General features: G+C 40.5%; 1 protein-coding gene across 5 annotated transcripts in view; it reads right to left on the reverse strand.

The window, feature by feature from the left end:
* Window positions 1-12,584, reverse strand: part of LOC134205695 (lachesin-like) — a 678,152-nt gene that overhangs the window by 240,312 nt on the left and 425,256 nt on the right. For all 5 annotated transcript variants that reach the window (XM_062681222.1, XM_062681220.1, XM_062681221.1 and 2 more), the window contains one exon: window positions 5,914-6,023. In XM_062681222.1, the coding sequence (XP_062537206.1) occupies window positions 5,914-6,023 (110 nt within the window). The remainder of the gene's footprint in view (window positions 1-5,913; window positions 6,024-12,584) is intronic.

Consider the following 12,584-nt stretch of genomic DNA (forward strand, 5'->3'; position numbering starts at 1 on the left):
CGGCCGACCGCGCGATCGTTCTGCTGTCCGAAACATGAGAGATCACGCACTGAACTGATTAATTTTATTACCGGCCGCGCAATGCAGAACACAATAATTCGTCCAACAACGCGATCGTTCTGTTGTCCGAAACATGAGAGATCAAGCACTGAACTGATTAATTTTATTACCGGCCACGCAATGCAGAACACAATAATTCGTCCAACAACGCGGTCGTTCTGCTGTTCGAAACATGAGAGATCACGCACTGAACTCTCGATTTTTGAAAATGAGCTTTTTAGGTAAAAAATCAAATATTGGGTCCTTTTTTTTCAGGGTCACCCATTCGTTTTATATATTTTTTATTTTTCTGTGAATCTTTGCCCATATCCTCCATGAGTCAGTTTTTGGTATTGTGCGTTTTTACAGTCTGCAGAACTTTTTAAATATCGAAAAATACACATTTTTTTGACGAATTTTCGCAGTTACTTCATCCCAACACAAAAAATATTTTTTTCTCGTTTGGAAAAACTTAGATACCACAAAGAGTTATTTATAACGAGTATTTTCATAAAAAAATATCCAAGAAATGTTGTTCTGGGGCTGAGATATTGCAGTTTTAGTAAATAGTCAAAAAGTGTACAAATTCGATACTTTTTCTTTACATGTTATAATTTCATCAAGATTGCACCAATATTTTAATTTAAATTAAAAAAAATTCAAAAGCAAATAAATGGGAATATTTTCTAGGTAACATAGCTTTTCTTTCCGATGGAGTTGGTTACCTGAATTACAGGATTTTGTCGGAGTATATGGATGGAGCCAGTTATAAAATGATATCACACCCAACAGTTAATATGTAGCAATATACAAGTAATCAGGTTTACTATGATCTCTTTATTAGTTTTGATTCAATCATAGGATGCTTTTCACGGCATACAAAAAACAAGGCAGGCTCAGCACGTATGTAAACATTTAGTTTGAACGTAAACATGTGTCGTCACTACTATCTTCGCACAAGCTGATCTGAAACGATGCTCTACGGTCTCAGCATGCTTACTTTTGTACTCTAACATGTGGCTTTAAAATATGCGTCACTCTTGATGTGATTTTTACGTTTTTACTTTACGTTTATTCCGTTTTTTTTTTCAATATCTCAAGTGAACTCATGGAAAAGCTGTCGAACTGATACGACGAAACAAATTGTTTGACTGTCATATGACGTATCAAAAGCATCACGGTATACCGACAACAAGGTAGGCTCGTAAGAAAAGTGGCACTTCAAGAGTGATGCAAATTTTAACGCCACATGTTAGAGTACAAAAGTAAGCATGCTGAGACCGTAGAGCATCGTTTCAGTTCAGCTTGTGCGAAGATAGTAATCACGACACATGTTTACGTTCAAACTAAATGTTTACATACATGCTGAGCCTGCCTTGTTTTTTGTATGCCGTGAAAAGCATCCTATGATTGAATCAAAACTAATAAAGAGATCATAGTAAACCTGATTACTTGTATATTGCTACATATTAACTGTTGGGTGTGATATCATTTTGTAACTGGCTCCATCCATATACTCCGACAAAATCCTGTAATTCAGGTAACCAACTCCATCGGAAAGAAAAGCTATGTTACCTAGAAAATATTCCCATTTATTTGCTTTTGATTTTTTTAATTTCAATTAAAATATTGGTGCAATCTTGATGAAATTATAACATGTAAAGAAAAAGTATCTAATTTGTACACTTTTTGACTATTTACTAAAACTGCAATATCTCAGCCCCAGAACAACATTTCTTGGATATTTTTTTAAGAAAATACTCGTTATAAATAACTCTTTGTGGTATCTAAGTTTCTCCAAACGAGAAAAAAATATTTATTGTGTTAGGATGAAGTAACTTCGAAAATTCGTCAAAAAAATGTGTATTTTTCGATATTTAAAAAGTTCTGCAGACTGTAAAAACGCACAATACCAAAAACTAACTCATCGAGGATAAAGGCAAACATCAGCAGAAAAATAAAAAAATATAAAACGAATGGGTGACCCTGAAAAAAAATTGTGAAAGGACCCAATATTTGATTTTTTACCTAAAAAAGCTCATTTTTCAAAAATCTCAGAAATTCGGTTTGTTCTACAAAAATTATCCAGACAGGTATATCTTTCATTTCAGGGTTGAGCACCATGACTTTTCGAACATCGATTTTTTTTGGGACACCCTAATGTACAGTCAGTCTACTCTAAACTAAGCTGAGCTAAACTAAGCTTTAAATTGCAACATTGCGTGAAAATCGGTTAAGGAAGTGGTCTGAAATGGCATCCGATTTATTAATATGGTCTCCTATCGGTTGGACTAGTAGGGGAACTGCTCCTTGAATTCATACCATGTACACAAATCAATACCATTTGAAGGCAAAGAATTGGTGAGCAAATTGTTTTAGTTCCCATTTTTGTGATTTTTTAGCAGTAAGCTGTTTTGCAGATGTTATTGATATAGGAGCATGTTATTAATAATGGAACAGATACTCTATTTTGCTGGAGCTCTAAAGTCAAATTTGTTTAAAGTCCTGGTGTTGGGAGGGACTTTAAACAAATTTGACCCGACTGATCGAGCGTCTGTCCACCAAGGAGGTGCGGCTCCAACAGCGTCTGTTCTGGCATCCAGCGGCTGAGTATGAAATGCTATCCCCCGGAAGCTATACCTAAGATGGCAGCCCCATCCCGGTGGATAGGGAACCTTGGGCCAACAACCTACTGTTCCTACTGTTACTGAAACATCAATTTGTTCGAGAATCCGATAATGAAATAATACGGACTGATTTTACGGCGACGACTCTTAGCGCGAAACAACGGACACGAATAGGAACATGGAACGTTTTAACCCTAGCCCAGCAGGGTAAATTGGCACAACTTGCCAATGAGGCACGCCGCATGAAGCTTGAGATCCTGGGACTGAGTGAAGTCCGTTGGCCAAACTTTGTAGAACACAGAACGCCGTCGGGACAAGTTCTGCTATACTCTGGTTTACGAGGTGAACACGCTCCCCGGCATCGCGGAGTTGGCTTCCTACTAAGCGCTCAGGCACACTCTGCGCTTATGAAGTGGGAACCTATAAGTGAAAGGATAATCGTTGCCAGATTTAGAACACGGGTCCGAAACCTTACTATAATCCAATGTTATCCGCCAACCGATGCTGCCGATCTGCAAGACAAAGAGAACTTCTACAGTCAACTCAATGCCGTCGTAGATAGAATTCCGAAGGGTGATATCAAGATCTGTTTGGGCGACTTCAATGCGAAGATCGGATCCGACAACTCGAACCATGAGCGCATTATGGGACGCCATGGTCTCGGAGAAATGAGCGAAAACGGAGAGCTGTTCGCAGAATTTTGTGGTAATAACGACATGGTGATCGGGGGAGGTCACGTGGGTCTCCCGTGACGGCTTTACAGAAAATCAAATCGACCACATCTGCATCAGCCGAAAATGGAAACGGAGCCTTCTTGATGTACGGAATAAACGTAGTGCCGATATCGCGTCTGATCATCACCTCCTCATCGGCGAAATACGCCTGCGCATTGCGTGGATTCGTCGGCAGGAGGAAAGAGTTGGACGACGATTCAACACACGCCGACTGGAAGATGCCACGGTGAAACGGTCCTTCGTTGAAGAACTGGAGACGCGTGCTGCAGATATTCCGCAAGGTGGCAGCGTGGAAGACTAATGGACCGCCATCAAAAAGCCTTCATCGCCACCAGCGAGAACAATCTGGGCGAACTACGCACCCAGAGAAAACAATGGATCACCGATGAGACCTGGAGGAAGATAGAGGAGCGAAGAGAAGCCAAAGCCGCGATAGAGCGATCGAAAACCAGAGGAGCCAAAGTCTTAGCCCGTCAACGATACACGGCTCTTGAGAAGGAAGTAAAACGCTCATGTCGACGGGACAAGCGAGCGTGGGCAGACTCTCTGGCCGACGAAGGAGAGAGAGCCGCCGCAACCGGGGACATTCGCCTCCTCTACGATATCTCACGACGCTTAAGCGGGGCGAAGATGAATGCAACGATGCCTGTGAAAGACGCGAATGATCAGTTATTGACCGACCCAACTGACCAGCTGAAACGCTGGTTCGAGCACTTCGAACAACTTTTTCAAGTGCCAACCAGGCCATCACCACCTCGGCATGATCTGCCTAGGATCCGACGTATAACACGTGTCAATACCGAAGCTCCATCACTGCTAGAGATTCAAACAGCCATCCAAAGCATGAAATCGAATAAAGCCCCAGGGTCGACCGCATATCAGCCGAGATGCTCAAAGCTGACCCCATGACATCCGCTCAACTACTGCATCGTTTATTTCGTAATATCTGGGACACCGCAACTTTCCCGGTCGACTGGATGCAAGGTATCTTAGTGAAGGTGCCCAAGAAGGGTGACCTGACTGTATGCGATAACTGGCGAGGCATTATGTTGCTGTGTACCGTTCTCAAAGTTCTGTGCAAAATTATCCTAGCCCGGATTCAGGAGAAGATCGATGCGACTCTCCGGCAGCAGCAAGCCGGATTCCGTGCCGGAAGATCCTGTGTGGACCATATTGTCACGCTCCGCATCATTCTGGAGCAGGTCAACGAATTCCAAGAGTCCCTTTACTTGGTATTCATTGACTACGAAAAAGCTTTCGGCCGTCTCAATCACGAGAATATGTGGGGCGCCCTGAGACGCAAGGGGGTCCTGAGAAAATCATCGGCCTCATCGAAGCACAGTACGAGGCCTTTTCGTGTAGAGTGCTGCACAATGGGGTCCTGTCCGACCCTATCCGGGTCGTAGCTGGTGTGAGGCAAGGATGTATTCTATCACCGTTACTGTTCCTCATCGTAATCGATGAGATTCTGGTAGATGCGATTGACCGTGAACCAAACCGCGGGCTGTTATGGCAGCCTATAACCATGGAGCACCTAAACGACTTCGAATTGGCGGATGACGTTGCACTCCTCGCGCAACGGCGCTCTGATATGCAGAGTAAGCTCAACGACCTTGCCGATCGCTCCTCCTCGGCAGGTTTAGTCATCAACGTCAACAAAACCAAATCGTTGGATGTAAACACGGTGACTCCTTCCAGTTTCACAGTAGCCGGGCAACCAGTGGAGAATGTTGAAAGCTTCCAATATCTTGGTAGCCAAATGGCGTAAGACGGCGGTACCAAGATCGACATAGGCGCACGGATCAAGAAAGCAAGGGCTGCCTTTGCGAGTTTAAGAAATATCTGGAAAACAGGCAGATAAGTGAACGCACCAAAATACGAATTTTCAACTCTAACGTGAAATGTGTGCTGTTATACGCTAGCGAAACATGGTGTGTATCAGTGGAGAACACTCAACGGCTGCAGGTGTTCATTAACAGATGCCTGCGGTATATAATTCGGGCCTGGTGGCCTCACAACTGGATCTCAAACAACGAGCTCCATCGTCGTTGTCACCAGAGGCCGATAACAACAGAAATTCAGGATCGGAAGTGGGGCTGGGTCGGCCACACTCTACGTAGGGGCGGAAACGAAATCTGTAAGCAAGCATTAGACTGGAACCCAGCGGGACATCGCAGCAGAGGCAGACCCAGAGGCTCATGGCGGCGAAGCCTCAATAAAGAAATAAAAGAAGTCGACCGAAATCTAACCTGGCAACAGGTTAAAGCGATAGCCGGGCATCGCTCAGGATGGAGATCTTTCAAGTCGGCCCTTTGCACCACCGGAGGTGTACAGGATCCATAAGTAAGTAAGTAAGTCTAAAGTCATTTCCGCCAGACGTTGTACCATCATTTCAACCTATTTGTGCTCCACAGACACAAGTCCGCTAATTTGTAGCATCAATCTTCCTCACGACGGCGAATCAGTCTCTGATCATCAGATTATTTGCACACAAGCGATAAAATGAAACTCACCCGGTAACCTCCCAGATGCCGTACGTGACAGGTGAATGTGGCATCCCGCCCGATAGCCACCGATATGTTGATTATTGGCTCTGCAAAATCCGGCTGAAACGTTGAAACGTCTGAAAATTAAACAGAAAGGAGAAGCAAAAACGGCGCTTATTAGTTCGTGCGGTGTGTCGGTGACATGGTGACTAAAACTAGGCTCAAAACGTGCCTCAAAGTTCAAACATGACAATGTTGATGACGCTGCCACGCTATACTGTGCCGGTGCGTTTCGACAAAAAGCTTTCAATCATCCGTCGTTGTTGTCGTCGCCGCCAAGGCTGTCTTTCTCAACGTGGCCTGTCAGCTTCGATTTGGGGATGTTTAACTTCTTTTAAGCTGCTGCACTGCACAAAAACAAGCGGAAGGGGTAGGGATAACCCGGTGTGTGTGTTTTGCATCCCTGCACAACTCAACGCAGGCCGGAAGCGACGCAACCCATTAATGCCCTAACGGCAAACAGTTCAAGAGAACTACGTATTTATTTTTGGTTTATAAACTTGAGATATCAAACTTATTCAGGATAATGAAACAGTAAACGTCATTTATGTCCAAAGCGTACTAATTGCGAATCCATTCTAAAACACTTGAACATTGAATGTTTAATTTTGTCCTAATTTTAGGACGCCGGGTAGATACGAGTTAAAAACAACACACGCGTGTCGTCCTTTGCCTTGTGCTTTCGTCGCGTCCGTCGGTCTGTTGTTGTAAAGGAAGCAATAAATCATGTGCAACTTCTGCCACTTTGCTGCTTGCTGGCTGCCGGCTGCTTAGGGCTAGTGTGAGAACTCTCTTACGCTTTTCTTATGCGCTGCTGCTGCTAATATGGCAGCAAACGTGCCCTCGAGGAAGCCACACCGCCGAGCGGCGTGCCTCAGTTGAGGGAAAAGAGCAGGAAGTCGAGTGCAGACAAGCCGACACGCTTGTTGGCACTTTTACACGAAAGCTCTCTCTCGCAACGAAACGGTTGGGGAAAACTGTACTGGCGTCGTCGTCGTCAAGGGATCTGGGTTCAAGAGGTTTTTTTTTCGTTTCCACTCTCCTGTGAGACTTCGTTGGGTTCTTTTGTAGAATTTGCCCCACTGATGGTCGTGGAGCTGTGGATAAAAAGACTAAGCATACGGAAGCATCATTCGCATATGGCGTTAGGAGACGTGAGCTCGAGGGAAGAATGAATTATGCATTCATGCGATTATGGAAGGTGTTGTATCGTTTAGGCTTCAAGAGCTCTTGAATGGATAACTGGATGTTTTCTCAAGTTCCTTGAAGTTACTTATCAATGAATAACCTTATAATGTATCTATCGTGATCCGGTATATAATAAGGCGTGGTAACTGTTTTGGTTTTCAACTTATAGTCAGTGTTGGTACAACCATACTCACATCTCTATTATCGAACGCGAGACAACTTGCGATGTTTCACTTTTAACTCAAAAAAAGTAATTTTGCTCCAGAAGGTATTGAAAATTAATCGAAGGGTAATTGATCCGGAAAAAAAATACTTTGTATCAAGCTTGGATTAAAATTAACGTAATTTGACAGGTTTATTTTTTATGTGATTTGACAATTCAATAATTATTTTATTTATTTCATAATAATAATTGATTAATTTTGATTAGTAAATTATTTTTTATGATTCGGTAACACTCGTTACTATACTTGGCGCAGCCGGTTAGGCCAGTGAAAAAAGTGATCTTAGTGAAAAAACAGTAGAATAAATTGAACCAATTTGAAATGGTACCCGTTGACGTGATTAGAGGACCCCCCGCCACTAGGACACGCGGTGCACCGCCAACGTTTTTCATCGAGCCACCACGACTAGAAACCGTAAGTAGAACCCTTTATTCATTTTAAAGTAAAAAGTGTTACTTGCGTCTGTGAAATCAGAGACATCAGAAATCAGAGACAACATTAGTTGAACTTCATTCACATTAACAGCTCTTGTTGCATAATCGTATAGGTCAGGTACGTTGAGTCGCGCAGCGAACCGTATCGCATGCCAAAAATTCATCGCAAAAGAAAATTTGTGCTTATCTTTTCAGATTCTTCTGAGGACGAGTTTAATACAACCTCACCTGATATGGAAGAAATCTCTAATAAGCTCGCTCAAATGATGACTGCTATTGTCAGTCTTCAAGAGAGGCAAATTCAATTAGAACAGAATTCAACTGCAGCCGCCAGCAGTAATTCACAAACCGAAAACACAGGCGATGTTAAAATCGGGGATTTCTTCAAAATTCCCGGTCCCATTAAATCTCTTCAGCCTTTCGAAGGCAACAGAAAACAACTGTCCGCGTGGCTTACCACGGCAGAAAATACTTTAAATCTATTCAAGAATAAAGTTGCACCGGAATTATACACAATGTATGTGACGGCTAAGATAAGTGGGAAAGCAAAAGACATCCTATGCCTTGCAGGCAATCCACAAGATTTCGATAACATTAAGGAAATTTTAATTCATACTCTTGGTGATCGTCAAGAATTATCTACGTATAAATGCCAGTTGTGGCAGAATAAAATGGATCAAAATATGAGCATTCATAGATATTTTTTATTTATTTATTTATTTATTTATTTACTAGTCTTCGATTTAAAAGTCGTACAGACAGGTATCATTACTAACTAATCTTATTTCTAAACATACATTTTGTCAAATTAAAATCGAAATTAAAAGACACTCCGTTGAAACGTCGACAACAGACATCTAACGGATTATTCTGCCCAAATAGAGTGTGATGCATAGGTAAGCGAATAAAATCGGTTTGGCGAGTCATTCTGGCGGGGACGTTCAAATTAATGCTGTTCAAAAGCATCGGGCAATCTACGTTGTTACACAGTATGTCGAACAAAAACAGGCGTTGTAGCAATGTTCTCCTGCTAGTCAAAGTCGGCAAATTAATAAGAATGCAACGATTTTCATAGGGTGGCAGTCGAACAGGGTCATTCCACGGCAGCAAGCGAAGGGCAAATCGAATAAAGTTGCGTTGTATTCGTTCGATGCGCTCGATTTGCACCGCATGATAAGGCGCTCATACGAGAACACCATATTAGAGTACGCTAAGTACCAGAGCACAGTAGAGCGTTTTTAGACAGTAAACATCTTCAAATTGCTGGGTATTCCGTTAAAACCAAGCACCGCGTACGCCTTGGCGGTCGTTGAAGTTAAGGGTAAAGTTTAGCTTATCATCCAGCAGAACGCCGAGATCCTTGATGGTGTTTACGCGATCGATGCTTTCTGTTGATATCCTATAGTCAAAGATGGTTGTACTCCTTGTTCGATTGAAAGTGATGACATTACATTTGCGGATATTAACTTCCATTCCATTTAGCGTGCACCAGTTGAGCAGAGCATCGATATTGGCTTGGATGGCACAGCATTCAACCAATGATGAAATAATTCGATAAAATTTCAAATCGTCTGCAAACATCTGCTTGGTAGATTTTATCGCATCGCAGAGGTCGTTGACGAATAACACAAAAAGAAGTGGACCGAGGTGACTACCTTGAGGCACGCCTGATGTGATGTGGAAAGGATCCGATCTCGTTCCATCGATGCGTACATCCCAAGTAACATTTTAAGTTTTATTCCGCTCTAAGAATGGTTTTCAAGATCAATTTATAAGATCTAACAATAAAACCGAGTAATACAAGGCAACCTTCTGATGACCATTATAAGAGTAAGATATTGCCAAGTGGCCTCTCCAGATAACCACTATAAACCTATTATAAGAGCATTTAGAAACTCTTTTAAACCACCCGCAAAAAGGGAAATTGGCTACGGCAGCTGTCAAAATGTTGCTTTAAAAAAAGAGAAACAAATCTTTGCAGAAAAATAATAACAAAATGGATTGTTGATGAAAATTATGATGATGACAACAAAATAACATTTTATTTCAGATTGTTTCGATTCAGCACCATTAAAAAGAAGTGCGCTTCCGATTTTATGGTCAAATGTTGTGAAAAAAAATAAGGTTGAACACCACGCGCCGGCCATATAACGTAGTTCAGGGAAATTAATCGAAAATATTGATTGCCACAACATCTAGGATGTCCACTAAATCGATTAGTATTTTTGCCCAAATAAAATACTTTTTCCGATAAAATTATTTATCGGAAAAAGTATAACAAGCGGTTAAAATTTCGTTAAATCATGCATTTCAGTGATATATTTCACTGACTGCGAAATGTTTTTCCGTTTTCAATATGGCCATCCTGGAATTTTATCAGAAAAATTTTGCTTTTATAAAACACCGTCATAAACTCTTCGCAATACAAACATTCTTATGGGGGTAATTCATTTGACCACATTATGTCCAAAAATTGTAGCTTTATTCGAGCGTTGAAAATTGGATTTATTACGATCTTCATCACTACCATAGATCTGTTCATATGTGCAATAGACATTTGACGTTTGAAGTTTTTTCAGCAGATTTATGAGAAGTTTATTGATAGCAATAAGAGCGCCATTAAAACTGAGCCATCAGCTTGGTGATTGCTGTCATAAGTCCGCAATAAGAATTAGATAAATCCAAGAAGCATGGAAATTGTTACTTGGGATATGCGCTGCGCTCAGTTAGGTAGGACAGGATCCAGCAAGTCAGCCAACTATGAAAATCCATTCTATTTAGTTTCTTCATTGCCAAAGAATGCGGTACTCTGTCGAATGCTTTTGTGAAATCGATGTAGATAGCACCAACTTTTTTTTTTTTTTAACTTATTTTATTTCAGTTCAATCAAAGTTAATTGCCTATTTCCGGGGATTAAACCACCCGACTTGGACGTTAATTTACAATGTTATGAAAACTCATATGTGAATAGGGTAAATCACTACTTGGGCCTATGGACCCGGTTCCCGGCTCACTGCACAGAAAACTAATGATTTAAACTGTTTGGAAGTCGTAGGTTTATGGTTGATAATTTTTAAAAAGTCTCCCATTTATTTTTCACAATACTCAATATTTTTCTATCACTTGTTTTACTCCTAATTGATTCAATTGTAGAAAATAAAAATGTAGAATTCAAAATTTCACTCTCCGATGCCACACCACTGAGCCGGAGTGATTCTTTCCACTTTTACAAAACGGTATTATCGAATAAACACCTACCTGAAAATCGTCACAGTGCTCGATACAACCATTGCATGAAGCTGTTAATCACCACACCATAATTCTAAACACCCGCACTTCAATTATTCTTATTTGTTCGTTTCACTAGAACTTATTTAAACATACTAGAATACATTTTAAAATGTATTCACAAACCGAACAAAAATTCACCTCGGCCCAAGAACTTCCTAGCCGCACCGTGCTGCCAAAAGGCCAGGATTATAAAATGATCCTTCATCGTTAATAGGAAAATTGTCTAATATGTTGACGTTGTCATGTTATTTATAGTTCTCTCGATTTTAAAAGGTGAAATAAATATTGTTTTAAAGTATTTGGAAGAAATTTGGATGAGTTTATGTATCTTCTAAAAATGATTATGAATAATACCATCTGGCATCTTGTTGTCGTGGAACGTGCATATTTTTGTTTACATCGCATTTTCTACCGTCCCGATAAAAATGATTATGAATAATACCATCTGGCATCTTGTTGTCGTGGAACGTGCATATTTTTGTTTACATCGCATTTTCTACCGTCCCGAGAGAGAATGAGAGTAAAATGTTGAGAGATTGAGTGAAATTTTGCTTAGGCCGGGAATTGGTTTTTTGTATGCCGGATTGGTAGTGTTACCAGATTTGGTTTGACTAAAAAGAGTACATTAACAAAAAGGGAAAATAGAGTACAAAAGAGTACAATCCATGATTTTTTTTTTTAAAATTTACAATTCAAGTGCAATATTGTTCTGTTTTGACTAAAATCAGAATACCTGGATTTAAATGGCAATTTTATCATTATTCGAGTGGTTCTTTTCATGGGAAGGGTGTTACATTTGAATGTAATCTTGGTCATCCGTACGGAAAATCGATGAAATTTTGAATTCTGGAATGCTATAACGCAGTGTTTGGAATATGAAACATGTTCGGGATTTTAGTCAAAACGGTATATATATTTTATATTTTGTAGGACGAACTTGTAACGCTAAATGTTTATGAAATCAACAAAATTAACAGCGACAGTTATTGTGACAAAATAGTGAGTTGTGTTAAACTCGGTGTCAACTATCACAGTATAAAAATGTTACAGCATATATGATGTAGCAAAAAGGCTCCGTTTGATTTAACTCAATTTTCCATCACTTTTTTAAATTACAGGGTGTCTTTATTATGGAGCTTGCATTGAATATTGCGCACAAGAAAAAGTTGGATGTAAATTCAGAGGCTATTGAACACAAAAATATGAGTTCAAATCTTTCCGTAGCGTGTAATTGTCAGAATTTTTAACTGTAAGTGAAGGAGTAGAAGAACTATTCATGGAATAAAACCCAATGAAACTATCTAATATTTACAAATTAAAAAGATCAACTCTTCATAGGAAAAAGGGTGTTTGAAACTGTCTGATATCTGAGGAATAGGTTTAAAAGCTTGAATGAAAGCAGTCTGTAGTATGAGAACGAACGTTTAAATGATGTTCCCAATTCTCATTTATGGTTAGACATTGTTCTCGGTCCAGCTTGGAGTTTGTAATTAGGTTTTAT

Source organism: Armigeres subalbatus, chromosome 1 (genome assembly GCF_024139115.2).
Source record: "Armigeres subalbatus isolate Guangzhou_Male chromosome 1, GZ_Asu_2, whole genome shotgun sequence".
NCBI lineage: Eukaryota > Metazoa > Arthropoda > Insecta > Diptera > Culicidae > Armigeres > Armigeres subalbatus.